The following is a 15,578-nucleotide window of genomic DNA, read 5'->3' as shown; positions in this document are numbered from 1 at the left end:
CCCCTCACCGCTTGTATGGTAGCAGTCAAGGTAATTTTATATAAGGTAGCGCCATCCGAAAATTGCCGATCATGCACGAGCGCGTGACGTCTTGTGGGAGGATCGGTTATGCTCGGTGCCCCTTCGGTTATGTTCGTTCGGGGCTTGGCCGAAGCAAACGGCCGCTATAATTTCTATGCGAGGTTCAAAGAGGGAAAGTGTTTTCTTACTTTGAGGAGGGGGAATTATTAAATATCGAAATTTTGGGATGGTATTGAGGCATTCCTTTAATGATTACTAACATGACTGATTGATTCAGTTGGTGTTTCAAAAGTCCACTTTATGCACAGAAAGGCTAATCGGGACTGGATCTACAGTTTAAAGTGGTATCCGAACTACTATGTCCCTCCACCGAGTATAGAACCCGGGATCCCTTGATTGCAAGGCAACGACGCTACCATTTCGCCATCGGGGAGGCACTAGTAGTAACATAATTGAAAACTCGCAAACGTATTGTGAAAATCCATATTTTTCAAACTTTCTGATCGATGTGTTACAAAGATAGTTGCGCATGTTCTCATTTACCATGTCTTCATTCTATAATCATAGTATACTATAATTTTAACATGCTAAAGAAGAATTGCATGAATGAAAGAGTTAAAAAGGAAATGATCGTTTCATAGATTTATTTTGTTTATTTGTTTCACTCCGCTTTTCTGCCACTTTGGGCTAATCGCGAAGACAAGATAGTAAAATGTCACGTAATTGCCTTCTAACGACAGTAAAGGAAATTACACTTCTTGAATAAAATGTATATTCCGGTTTTATAACATTATGTACACGATATTGAGCATTGTATGAAATAAATATAATGCCCATTAATGAAGTTTTACTACTTCGTTCAATTTAATATTTCACAAATATAATGTGGATGATTTTGTACCTTTCTACTCAGTGTAAACAATGGATGTCATACTCTCCTTTCGTGGAAAATTTTCTTTAAAACAGTAAGTTCTTTGTGGTGTAGTTGACGTACTATATACTTGTGCCACGAGCTCGACATACAGAATAGCTTTTCCTGGTTATAGACGACTAAAATGTATTTGGAAATGTAATAGGAAAATCCAAGACAAAGTCCAAAAATGAAATTTTACTATTTAACGATTCATACCCTTGTACAGTCCTTCATTGTGATTTCTTGTAACTTATTTGCTATATTTTCATTTATGCTTCAGATATATTATCTTAACCTGTTCTAAACGTCACATGTACAAGGGAGAAATATAATTATCAACATTATTAACCTTATGTCAGTGAACATCAAGTTAAATCTAATTAATGATTATCAATTAAATGGACAGAGTTAATAGAAAAACTATTCTCTGAAGAATTAATTATGTCCTTTGAATTCGTAATTTGGCCCAAGTTTAGATTGCAGGGTGATAATCTCTTCATTACACACAAAATCGCATGACAAGATTTCGGTACATGTGTACTATATGACTGTATGTACGCCAGAAGTAGATTGCCGTTGTCATATTAGGGACTTCATGAAATTTCTACATCTCACGCCCTATCCTCAAAGGCATTATTACTGTTTGATTTTTACCATTACTACCTGACTTGTCCACCGCAAAGGAATATAAATTATATGGAATTGAAAACAAAAAATGCAGTAATAGTGGCAACATTCTCCTGACTATACGTTAGCTTACCGTGTTGTCCTTTGCATCTCGCTTTGGCTTTGCTTAATATTATCAATGAGCTAAATTTTCCGTGTGTTCGTAAATCCCTTCCTGTACGCTTGAATTAGTAGGTTAGGTGAATTAGGTTTGGTGTTCTTAGCATCCAGTTTCGAGTAGGTTCGGCTAGTTAAGGGTGTTGCATTCGTATTTGTACACTTTCGCTCTTCGCTTGCACGTACACGTATTATAGCTTTTAATACGCAAAACGATTTCACACAACTGTAACTTATCAGCACGGTAACTTGTACAACCTCACTTTGATATCGAAAATTAACATTTTATGGAAATTACAAACTGGACTTGCGTTTTCAAGGTTTGGGGTTTTATTTACAACACAAATTTTGTAGCACGAAATGCCAATCTTACACTCTACTTCCTCATCCTCCTGTACCTAAAATTTCCGAAAATATGCAACCCGAACATAATTAATACGAAATTAAATAAAACAAACTTTTAAACAAATTATTAGTGTAATGTGATTTACAATTAGAGATAGTTCACACATATTTATTTTAAATCGGTTGCCATAACGTGTGAAGCCTGCCATTTTCGAGCCTTCTTCCAGTGTAACTGCACTGCCCTTTGAGCCCTGGCTGCTGCGTTCAGGTGGCGAATGCGAATGAAAGTTCGCGTTCTGGAGTATGTTCTTATGACGTCAGGATGAAGCCGAGGGTATTTTTCTTTTAATATGTTGATCAAATTCCTCATGACATATGGCTTACAAGATAAATTATTGCTGTGAAAGGTTAGGAACACCACTTCAAATTGTTTAACTGTCTCCAGCCAGCTATCCGATGGAACTGTTAACGCTCCTCGCGACAGTTTTTCAATCCACCCATTGCTTTGTTCTTGTGGGGCGTGTCTCATATTCTCACCACTAGAATTACCCAGAGATGGATCAACGACACGGCATCTCATTGCAATGTACCCTGCTAAATAGCGAAGGCCTTGAGCAGAGCATTCGGAAGGTGCATTGTTGGGAAATGATGGAAGATCTCCAAGTGTCATTTCCCTTACATCTGCGTCTCCTTCTATCATATTGATAACATCTTCCATGTTAGGAGTCAGTCCACTGAACAGATGAGATGTTAGATAATCTTCACGATCTTCTTGAGAAACAGGCGCAGAACTGGTTAGGGAAACGTGTAATATGCTGCGGCTCATTATGATAAGTCGCAATCTACTTTTAAATTCCACTGGCAAGGGGTGATCGTATGTTCGTCCAATGCCTCTTATTTGCGAAAACAAGTTTTCAATACAATCTTGATTTAAACGCGAAGTTAAAATATATTGAACACCATATAATTTCCTAAGGTCAGATAAACATCCCAACAAGGAACGAATAGACATAAGAAAACCTTTCTGGAACGGGAGAATAGTTTTGCCTTTACCGGTTTTCATTTTTTCAACTACTGAAAAGAATTGTTGTAAAACTGCTTCTTGTTCTTCTAAATTTACCCCAAAACCACTGGCTAGCGGCTGGTCGTAATTCCTTGGAATTCTAGAGTTCAGCACATCAAACGCGTCATTCACAAGTTTGAAGAAATCTGCAGCATGTTGCTGATCAGGCAGGAGATAACTTATTGCCTGTGCAACTTGATTGGAAAACAACTGGCATGCAAGCCGGACTCTTTGGCGTTGTCTACCGAACACAGATAAATGTTCAGGTGTTAACTTCGGGCATAGTTTCATTTCGGCATTGTCTAAAGACAAAACATCTTCAACAATAGATTTTCCAATATGCTTGCCATCAGGCAGCGTAATTCCATCGTCTAGAAAATGGTTTCTTAAAAGTTTAAGAATGTGGGGAACATCTGCGAAAACCCATACACGTTTTGATGGATCTGCAGGGTTTCCAAAACAGCTATCCTTGAAATCAATGTTTAGATCTTTCCATGTTTTGGCATTTTTACCTCCCATGTCACAAACAACAGCAACAACTGTGAATCCTACTTTATCGATGTTTAATAATATTTCCTTCAGTAATTTGCCGGTCATTAGCACATCGAAATCGTAATATATAGGCTGCTTCCAATTTGTGCATAGCCCGCGGACCATAGCAACCAGTACCTGACTATGGGGACCATAGATTCTATCTTCTTCTTGGTCATAACAAACCCGAACATCCACGTTCATCTCATCGAAACTCAAAACACATAACCTCTCCCCCTCACTAAGTTTTGTTGCTTGTAATTTCATCAATTGCAAAACATCACCTAATATACCTGGCCGGCAACGAAATGAATTTGACACCCATCTTCTTAACGTAGAAAGTCCAGGTAAAGGTATACCAACTGTATTTCTCAAATAAACGTAACATTTTTTTGAAACTGCTCGAAGAGTCAACGCTTTGCTTATATCTTCTTTAGTCCATAGGGATTTCGTTTTACCGTGTACTAAGTATTGTATTTGAGTGTCACTGAACACTTTCCCCAAGATATTCGTGAGTTTTCTTGTTACATTGTCGGTTAGGTTATGTTGAAGATTTTGAACTTGTTTAGTTTTTTTGGTTAAAACAAGTTGCAAGAGCTTGTTCTTAATCTTTAACTTATTAATTTCTTTATGTAAACGTGTGTTGTTCTTCTGTAAGCGATTAATAGTGTTTTCCAACAACGAAACATTGCTAGCAGTTTCTGTACCTACGTCTATTTTTCTTTTTTTCGGCGACATAGTATTTATCTTATTTATGGAACGTTTCCTTATTTCACACCTTTCGTAGCGTACATCTCCACAGTCTTTATCAGCACATCCTAAAAATGATTCATGTTTTGAAGAGGAAGGTTCAGGAGAATTTGCTACATCACATTCTCTATTATTTTGCACAGAAGTAATATGGTGTAATTTTAGTGATGGCACTGCAGTTGGCTTCAGTACTTTCTTTGTTGGCAAACACAGAAGTTCTGCTCTTAGATCTCGCACATAGTCTTCTTTACAAAAATGGGCACTGCACACTCTCGCATTTTTAATATTAATATTATGTTCTCGATCACAAGCACGAATCCACTGTTTACTTACACGAGTATCAGCTGGGAATCTATGATATTTTATATCACTTCCTTTACTTTTTTGGTTATAATTCTCACAGCTTGTTACTGCACAATTAGGCATGATTATAGGTGGAATGAACAAAACAATCTCATTTCAAGAGAAATAATACAATAAAAATATAACGATTGCGACAAAATCAATAACCTGTTTGTTCCGATTTTTGCGACGTGTTAGTAGCTAAATGTACCCCGCACCAAACTTAATGCACATAGCACCCGCACAAACTTAATGCACATAGCAATGAGCACCGTCAAACCCGATCCTCCCAGATGACGTAATGCATACGTACTTCACATAGCAACGAGCACCCCCTGGGTAGCAGTCTTGGGCAACGGTCTGAAAACATTGAGGGCTGGAAATTCGCGCACTAGTATAAACAGCACAATATTTTGTTCCACTTCACTTCACTGTCACTATAACACTGCAATGATGAGGGATGATATCAAAAGCGAAGTTCACACTGTCGAGCAAATCCATAGAGAATCCACATAGTAGAGGGGGAAGGTGTTGAAAGTAAAGAGGGCAAGGAGAGAGGAAAAGGAACCTTTTTTCGAAGGAGTCTGTTAAAGAGTGCCTGACGTTGTGTATTCCATAGCGGGCATTGAAAAAATAAATGAGTGGGGGTTTGTTTATGTTCTCCACAGGTACAATTGGGAGAGGGAGTTTGGTGAATTCTTGCCAGATGATCGTTTGTGGTCACGTGTCCCGTTCTAAGGCGTAGGATACAAGTGATCACTTCACGAGGCATTTTTAGGTGATGAAACCAGGGTCGAATAGGGAATTTATCGATGAACCATTTATAAGTAGTGGTTTGTGCCACTGCGGCATGAACCCAATTTTCCCACTGGGAATGAATTTTTTTTTTGACCCGAGGTAAAAGATCAGTATAGGCAAGTCGGATAGGAGAGGGGGAAGGAACGTCCGCAGCTGTTTTGGCATAAAGATCCACTAGGTCTTGATAAGGATTAAGATTGCTATGCGCTTTGACATAAGTGAACTGTACTCGTTGGTCGTTGTGGTGGAGGTGAAAGTACTCCTGTAAAATTAAGGTGGGAAAGAGTTGCAAACGATAAGCTGCCTTACCACAACGAGCGATCGTAAATAATACACTGAGGGCATCTGTGAGAATTAAAGTTTGCGTGTAGTGTGCTTCACGAGCGTGGAGCAAAGCCTGATAAATGGCATAGCACTCTGCCGAGTAAATAGACGCTTCTGACGATAAGGAAAATTGACGTACAACATTGTATCGAGGGACATAAAAGGCACATCCAACGCGGTCGGCATCTTTGGAACCGTCTGTGTAAAGAAAAGTGTAGTCGGGCCATAATTCTTTGTAGTATTCGTGTCGACCGAAATCGGTATAATTAATATTAGGGAGAGGGGCGGTGAGTATCGGTAAAGTGTAAATCAAAGGAGATGTAAATGTGAAGCTGAGATGGTAGGCGTCTCGATCAATATTATAACAAGACAAAAAGAAAAGCCGAGGGCGAAAGCGATCGAGGGTTAAAGTTTCGTTCAGTTGTCGTTGAATAGCGAATACGGTATTGAAGGGGTGAGGGTGTCGTTCCCATGTTTTCAATATGTATTTCATGGTAGAGTATTGGTATCTGAAGGAGAGAGGCGGTTCAGTACTCTCTCCATAAACGCTAACATTGGGACTAGAGGCCATTAAGCCGAGGCAAAGGCGGAGTGCCTGACGTTGTAAAATATCCATTTTTTTGTAGCCAGCGATCAGACATCCCGCCCAATACGGGAGCCGAATAATCAAAAAGTGAACGAAAACAATTCTTATAAAACAATAACATAATGGAGGGGTGGCCCCCCCATTTGGTAGTGGCAAGCCCTTTCAAAATGTTTAACAATTTTTTCCCTCTTGTGAGCAAATATGTAAGATGTGGTTGCCAAGTTAATTTCGCACTGCAAATATACGCAACGCATTTTCACTTTCTGCTGTTTATGAAAATTTGTTAGCAACTCACGAACAATATTTCAATATTCCGGTCCAAGTACCTGAAATATTTACATCAACCAATGACATACATTTACTTCTTGTACAAAAAAAATAATACCAAAATGAATTATTATAATTATAGCCTTTTTCATTTTTTTTAAAGCACATAAATATTCGCTAGTACGTACTAATATGATTGAAATTTTCATAGAAAAATAAACAAAAGAAGCGAGGAAAGCACGAAGGTAAGGTAGCAGACGACGCCGGCATCAACGGTTGTGTTCAATGTATATGAAGATTGATTTATTTAAAGGCAATAACACAAACAACCAGATCAAAGTGATAACATAAATTTGAAGTATCTTACTATGATGAAACTCAACAGTGTGTTTAAAATGGCAAACTCAGGTTTATGGAGGCACTGTGTTCGGATTTCAACCTGCAAGAAACATTTCTCCACTGCTTATGTGCACGCAATACATGATGCACATGATACTAAAATGCTTGCTTGGCAGATACATTCATACGGGGGGTTGGAAGAATTACAGTTGAATAAAAAAGTTAGGAAACCAACCATACTCAGACCTGATGAAGTTGTTATTAAAGTATCTGCCACCTCAGTAAATCCCATTGATGTTGTTATGTCAAGTGAGTATACTAATAACTGTTACGGACTAAAAATACGCAAATTGTTGTTTTAAATCCTTTTTATGCACAGATAAGCTAATCGGGACAACCTACAGTTTAAAGTGGGGTAAAATTTTCGTATCCGCAAAACGTATTTCTTCAATTTTACAGGAGAAAGTACTTACCGAACTGACTTTCCATACACTTTTGAAAGGTCCTAGAAGTGTTTTTTCCCCATCGGTTAATTTATTTCGCCGGTAAATCATGTATTTTTGAAGATTAATGTGTCTCCAATGCACGAAAGCTGTTGCCTCTATGTCCTTCCACTACGTGAATCAAATGTTGCATGCATTCGATGATGTAACCCCTGGCCACCGTTGTTGATACTTGTTTACTATCCTTCAGACACATTTATTTATTTTTACAGAAGAAACTACACTGCTCAAAAGAATTAGGGATAATGTGAGTTTAGACTTTGCATGGACAGCCAGACAATAGAAATGTATGAAAACCAAGAATGCCAGTAAATGGGAGGCTAACACATGCCAAACAGGCAAGGCAAAGGCCACTTGTGGATCATGAAGGCAAAATTAGTGGTCAACAGCCACATGTTACATGGGACTCACCAACGATGGACTCTGATATAACAATGCCGCCGCATGGAAATGGACTTCTAATATGGTGTGTGGTATCCAGCAACCGCCAAAACTGTTGCGCATTGCTGTGGCATAGAGAGAATCAGGTTATCAAACAGGTCTTGGGGGATTCTGTGCCACTCCTCGATGAGGACCTGTGCAAGCTCCTGAGGAGTCCAGGGAGGTGTTTGGAGACTTGCAATATGTCACCCTAGTGCGTCCCACGCATGCTCAATAGGATTCAGGTCAGTCGAGCACGCTGACCAGTCCATCCGCTCCATACATTCCTCGTCAAGCATGGTGTCCACCAGCTGTGCCCGATGAGGTCGAGCATTATCGTCCATAAAAAGGAATGTGTCCCCTACCGCTGCAGCGTAAGGTACAAGTATGGGTCGCAAGATCTCATCACGGTATCACACTGATCTCAGCGATCCATTCCAGACACTGTAAAGGTCTGTACGACCACCGATACTGATGCCGGCCCACACGAGAACTCCACCACCACCAAACGCATGTCATTCTTGCACAAATTATGGATTGTTGCGTGTTCCTCTTACTCGCCACACAAACAGTCGTCAATTATCGGGATACATGCTGAACCGAGACTCGTCACTGAACAAAACCGATTGCCATTGTTCATGGTTCCACGCACGATGTTCTTCAGCCCACTCTCTGCGGGCTCTCCGGTGAGGTGCAGTGTGGGGCACGTACACCATCGGTCGACGGGCATACAGGCCTACCTCATGAAGGCGATTCCGTATTGTCTGCGTCTATACGTGTCTTCCTGTAGCCACGGTGAACTCACGTTGCAGTTCGGTAGCATTCATTCGGCAGTTCCGACGGGCTAGTAATGCCAAATACTGGTCATCTTGGGGGGTTGCCCACGTCGTCTTTGTACCGTTCCGGTAACCTGGAAACGCCTCCACAGTCTACACATGACACTTTGCGACACTCTACATGCTGCTGCCACAACTTGCTGTGTTTGACCAGCTTCCAGTCGTCCAATTGCTCTCCAAGCAGTGGACTCGCGTAATTCGCGTTGCAGAGGCATCATATAATCACCCTACAGCAGCGCTGCCTTGTTCCAAGTGAACAGGATGACACAGAGAGCGCAGTACTTCTGCCCATTCCGCTATACGCTCAGGTTATGTGATGTGGAACGTCAGTAGCCCCCTGGTGCATATTCTTTTCAACCGACTTTTTTGATTACATAACACTAAGATACGTACGTTGACCCACAGAGTAACGATTGTGCATGTTAGTGGCGAATTCCATCAATATCGCATTATCCTCTAATTCTTTTGAGAAGTGTACTTACCGTAATAAGTTCCTGTAGCATTGTCGAACATCGGGAAGGTGTTTTGTGTGATGTGGGAATGTTTCATAGCTGAAATTCATGTTGTTCGTTGAAAATTAATTCTCAGACGGAGAATAGCTAGCTCCACGAACCATTGGCGCATGGATAGGTTAGTTCTGTTAGGTTAGGAAACATAGTTAAAATTTGGTGTCGTGTTAGTATCAGGATCTAGAAATTGGAAATAATTGCGAACCATTGGCACGTGGTTAGGTTAGTTCTATTAGGTTAGGAAACATAGTTAAAATTTGATGTCGTGTTAGTATCAGGATCCAGAAATTGGAAATAATTGCGAACCATTGGCACGTGGTTAGGTTAGTTTGTCTCAGGCAAGTGAAAAGGCCTATCAGAAAGACGTACTGGTAATGTGAAGGAATGTTCCGCGAAGCAGATACGTAAGTACGAATGTCAAAAATTGACAAAACAAAAAAATTAGAGGTGTCCGAAGGATAGTAAATTTTTACCTTTGGTAAATATGCGATAACGCCCGGACACCTTTAACTCATTTATTTCCTTCATTTTACCACTGGTATTTACCTTTTCTGCATTGCGGAACATTCTTTAAGGTGAAGTTATGCCTTTTTCCATAAAATAGTGTCAACTTTTCATATTACGAGTGATTATTTTTCTTCCTTGTTCCGCTTGGGTAACAGACAATATGGCATGCACTCGTCATGGATCATCGCGCCGTGCTTGTTATTTTGGAGTGGGTATGCAGTGTTTCAACCTTCTTGACCGAAAAATACCTACTTTCGTGTTCATTATGTCATCACAAACCACTGATGGATAGCCCCAAAAAACCATTCACGATAGCCCCACAAACCATTGCCAGATAGCCCCAAAAAACATTCACGATAGCCCCAAAAACCATTCACGTTAGCCCCAAAAACCATTCACGATATCCCCAAAAACCATTTCTGGCAAGGTTAGGTTAGGTAAGCATAGTTAAAAAAGAAAAAGAAAACAAAATTCTCGTAAAAAAATGCACGTTTGTAAACCCTGACAAGACGGTGTGACTTTTGACGCTCTCGCCATCTTCACGCACACAATGGAAACAACGGCATAATATGGCACGCAATGCAAGTTTCTTACGTAAAAAGTGATTAATTCTTGTTCGGCAGCATTCAAATACGAAGTTTTTAGTTTCCCGTGAAAGAAAATACCTCCAAGAACGCCCAGAATGCTAAAGAAACTCATTTCAGTAAGTACTTTCTCCTGTAAATTTGAAGAAATCCGTCCGGGCGATATCGCATATTTACCGACAATTTTAACTATGTTTGCCTAACCTTGCCGTGCATGGTTCGTGGGGCTATTTAGGAATGGTTCGTTGGGCTATCTGTGCATGGTTCGTGGGGTTTTCGAACCTGAAAAAAAAAATACAAAATCAGTAACACGAAAGTAGGTATTTTTCGATGAAGAAGGTTGCAACACTGCATAACCACTGAATTTCAGTACATTTCAACTTCCCTTACCTTACCAACACAGATTTAAGTCAGGTGTTGTCTTTGTAACAAAGTGAAAGAGCATGGCATAGAATGCTGAAGACCCAGGTGTTATTCTCCATTGAAAATCAAATATACTGCCTTTTCAATAAGTTAGACAACAAAAAACCAAGCATTGTAATTAAATTGATATATAATTGTTAGTTTTACACTGATATTATATTATCTTCTTTGTTTCAGATGGTTATGGGTCAGTGTTTCTGAACACAATTCGTCAGGTACAAGCATGTAGGACAATTGATGTTGAATTCCCATTGATATTGGGCCGGGATTTCTGTGGTGAAATTGTTGAGAAAGGACATGGAGTGGGATCCAGGCTAAATGTTGGTGATACTGTTTATGGAGTGGTCGAACCATATCAACAAGGTGCTCATGCTCAGTATGTGCTTGCTCGAGAGTCTTGTGTAAGTTTTTAACCATTACTTTTATGGAATATTTGTTTCCCATTTTTCTATTCAAATTTGTTTCAGTATAACAAACCATCAAAAAGATCAATTAGCATTGGAAGTGGTGAGGGAAAAGTACATTGTTTCACAACATTTTTGGTGTTTTAAAGTTTTTATTTCTCTCTCTGATGCACAGTACACACTTTCCTGAATTTTAAATACAACCACTGTCGGTGCTTGAAAATTGCAACCGATATTTTTTGTTCACACCACATCTATGTCAACTTACTAGAGCTTTGCTTTACATATTTATTTCTATATTTATCTAGCACCCTACTAGTATGAAAGAAATTAATATTTTGAATTTTCCATATTTCCAGAATAATAAGTCTCCTTAAAAGTGTGGTGTAGTATTATTGCAAAGACCATGAGATACTGGGAGACCAGAAAAGTATTTAACATCAGATTTAACATTGCCACAAATACCACACAGAAAATGTTCGATTTAGCTGAAGGAGCAGTTTATTTAGTTCTCTAGTAGTGTTTTTTTTTTCTGGAATGGTAGTAAATCATGCAGACTGGTTGCATGCAGGGTTACCACCATCCCCACATACCTAGTCTGGCCATAAATACTGTTACAAAGTTTCAGAGGCTGCAACACTGTCTGTTGTGAGTCGAATGAACGAACCTGGTGGTGGAATGTGCAATGCCTTATTGTGAGTGCTGCTGTAGAAAGGGAGACACGTAACCCAGACAGGCAAAATTGAATGGGGTGAGAACGAGAACCGGGTAGCAGTGATAGTGCTACACAGAGTTGGAAAACCAGCGAGTGAAATTTTCAACATGCTTAAAAAACTGATAATCAGTCGCGTGTTTGTGTTCCGCACAATCCATCGGTTCCTGGATACTGGGTCCATTCAGGATTGTCTGAGAGAAGGCTGTCTACGAAGTGCAAGAACTCCAGAAGCTGTGAAAAGGGTGGTGGCGTGTCTGAGGAGAAATTTCATACGGAAATAGGCAGTGATGGCTGGCCTGTGATATAAACATCTCCAAGCGGACGATGTCCAGGCTACTCGGGTAAGATCTTTGTCTTCGAGCTTACCGACGGTCAACAGGACACTTTCTGACATCGCGTCTGAAGGTGCAAAGGAAGGATAAATGTGCACACCTGCTTCAGCGGTACGCGAACAATGGGCATGGACAGATTCTCTTCACCGATGAGAAACTGTTCAGCACTGAAGAGAGGTTCAATTGGCAAAATGATAAGGTGTATGCCTCATCATCTCGGGAAGCTAGGGACAAGGTTCCGAAAATCCAGAGAGGCCATCGTCCCGCGTCAGTCATGGTGTGGTGGGGAGTGTGCTATGCTGGCACCACACGTCTTTATTTTTGTGAGAAAGGCATGAAAACCGGTGCTCGGGTGCACCAAAACACTGTGCTGGAGCCTATAGTGAAGGACTTGACCACCACCCTGTTCAGAACGCCCCAATGGACTTTCCAGCAAGATTCTGCTCCTGCCCACAAGGTGAAATCAACCTAGGAGTTGCTGGAGCACAATGTGCCTGACTTCATATCCACTGCTGTCTGGCCTTCTAGCAGCCCTGACCTTAATTCCCTGGATTACAAACTGTGGGCAGTGCTTGAGGATATTGCCTGCAAGAAGAGTCACCCCACAATTGACAGATTGAAGCGCTCTTTACTGGCTGCAGTGGCAACATTTCCTCTGGAGATGGTGCGTGCTGCAATAGACGAGTGCCCCGCCAGACTCCGAGCCTGTGTGCGTGCTAACGGCAGACATTTTGAAATATGATTGGTGCAAACTGTTGTCAGACCATATATACTTCACATCCTCTATGCACATTAAATTACCTTTCACCATATTGCTGGTTTTCAGTTTTACCTTTGTAACAGTATTTATGGCCAGACTAGGTACAAACGACTCTCCTGACATCGTCTTTAATTGTATGACTGAGACATTTGAATTTTACATAGACACGTACCTAAGGCAAAATAAATTAGAAAACAAGGAGCAGTGGTCCACATAATGGCTGCTACACTTATTTAATTAGTTGCAAATGTAGCAGTAGAAACTTCTGAACCCAAAACTGGGGCTGAAACTGATGGAAAAAGCTACCAAAATTTCAAGTTCTTTCCAAGAAAATCTTCTTTTTCCGATTCTAAGTGCAATTCAACAACTGATGTTATTAGTAAAACGTAATGTATTTGTATGGCTGAGATAATACCACTTTAAACGAACAACAGTTTTTTTGTGGGTACAGTGGAAGGCCAGAGGCTGGCTTGGCACCTCCATGCTTGAGCATTGGAACAGAGTGACAAGGACCCAAACATGATCTTCTTTTTGAACCATAGTCTTCATATATATCACATATATTCTATTTGATCAAAAGTATCTGGACACACCACAAAACGTGTGTTTATCATAGAGGGCGATAGTACTGCCATCTACCACGTTGAACACATGGTCAGCAATCTCGGTAGTTTGCAGACAGCACGAGACAGCAGTATGTGACAGTCTGAGGAACTCACGGACTTTCAACGTGGTCAGGTGGTTGGGTGCCACTTTGTGTAAGAAGTCTGTGCACGAGATTTCCACCCTCCTAAACATCCGTAGGTCCACTGTTTCAGATGTTATAGTGAAGTGAAAACGTGAAGGGACGTGTACAACACAAAACCATGCAGGCCGACCTCCCATGTTGACCTCCAGAGACCATTGAGTGTTGAAGAGGGTAGTATAGCATAATCGTCAATCATCCATCGCCACCATCACACAGGAATTCCGAACTGCATCAGGATATAGTCCAAGCACCATGACTGTTTGGCACGAGGTACAGCAACTTAGTTTCCATGGCCGAGCAGCTGCACACAGGCAAATTCCAAATGCCACCTCGCATGGTGCAAGGAGCATCGAAACTGGACCATAGAACAATGAAAAACCATTGTGTGTAGTGATGAATCGTGGTATGCAATGTGGCGATCTGATGGTAGGGTGTTGGTGTCGCGAATGCCTGGTGAACAACATCTACAGCCTGTATAGTGCCAACAGTGAAATTCAGGGGTGGTGGGGTTTCAGTGTGGTCATGTTTCTCCTGGAAGGGGCTTGTCCCATTTTTGTTGCTTTACGTGGCAATGTCACACAGCACAAGCGTACGTTGACATTTTAACCTCTTTCATGCTGCCTACCGTCGAAGACCAGTTCGGGGATGACCATTGTGTCTTTCAACACGACCGAGCACCCATCCATATTGCAGGGCTTGTGGGGGAGTGGTTTCACGACAACAACGTCCCACTAATGGACTGGCCTGTGCAGAGTCCTGATTTGAATCCCATAGAACATCTCTGGGATGTTTTGCAATACCGACTTCGTGCTAGACCACACCAACCCACATCCATACCTCTTCTCATTTCGGTGCTCCACGAGGAATGGGCTGTCATTTCCCAGGAAATCTTCTGCCACCTGATTGAAAGTATGCCTGTGAGAGTGAAGATTATCTTAATGGTTAAGTGTGGGGCAATGCCGTATTGACTGCCAGTATTCCCGATGGAGGGCAGCCTAAACTTGTACTTCATTTTCAGGTGGGTGTCCTGATACTTCTGATCACATAGAGTATATCAGGGCTTGCCCTAGTGCATATTTGGGGGTATTGTATGTACAATATTTAGCTCTTGGTGCACATGTGACTTTCACTAGCCCTCCGAAAGAAGGCACCAACAAGATTACATGGTTTTGACTTCCCTTTTTTTTTCCTTTTTTTCCTATTTGAGTAGGAGCAACATAAAGACACATAAATACAGAAAAATGATGTACAGAATACAGAGAATACATCATTTCTCTCTATTTTTTTTACTACCGTGTGTCTCATTTTCCAAAATATGAATAAAGAAACACATATCAATCAAGACATGGTAAAGAAATTTTCCATTTTGTTTTGGAATAAATAAAATTATGTAGATCTTAAACTACATATGAATATGTATTAATATTAGAATATGCTGTAAGGAAGGTAAAAGAAACTAAAGAAGGACTAAAATTAAATGGTGTGACTCAGTTGTTAGCATATGCAGATGATGTAGACTTACTGGGGGATGATATAAATACGATTAAGAATAATGCTAAAATATTTTTCAAAACTGCTAAAGAGATAGGTTTGGAAGTTAACAAAGAGAAAACTAAATATATGCTTACAGGCCGAAACCAAGTGTTAGGTAATAATCAAAATCTAATTATTGATAACAACTCGTTTGAACCAGTTTCCAAATTCAAATACTTAGGAGTAATATTAACAAATGAAAATTATATTAAAGAGGAAATAAAAAGTAGGCTTAATTCAGG

The 15,578-nt window shown here is 40.4% G+C and overlaps 1 protein-coding gene across 1 annotated transcript in view; it reads left to right on the top strand.

The window, feature by feature from the left end:
• The first annotated feature begins 6,981 nt into the window (after nucleotides 1–6,981).
• Nucleotides 6,982–15,578, top strand: part of LOC146002123 (NAD(P)H oxidoreductase RTN4IP1, mitochondrial) — a 32,102-nt gene continuing 23,505 nt past the window's right edge. Inside the window, exons 1-2 of the mRNA XM_083139842.1 lie at nucleotides 6,982–7,371; nucleotides 11,022–11,245. Of these exons, the coding sequence (XP_082995968.1) occupies nucleotides 7,092–7,371; nucleotides 11,022–11,245 (504 nt within the window). The 5' untranslated portion in view covers nucleotides 6,982–7,091. The remainder of the gene's footprint in view (nucleotides 7,372–11,021; nucleotides 11,246–15,578) is intronic.

This window comes from Lepisma saccharinum, chromosome 18 (genome assembly GCF_977018435.1).
Source record: "Lepisma saccharinum chromosome 18, izLepSacc3.1, whole genome shotgun sequence".
Taxonomy (NCBI): domain Eukaryota; kingdom Metazoa; phylum Arthropoda; class Insecta; order Zygentoma; family Lepismatidae; genus Lepisma; species Lepisma saccharinum.
This window is presented reverse-complemented; position numbering and strand designations above follow the sequence as displayed.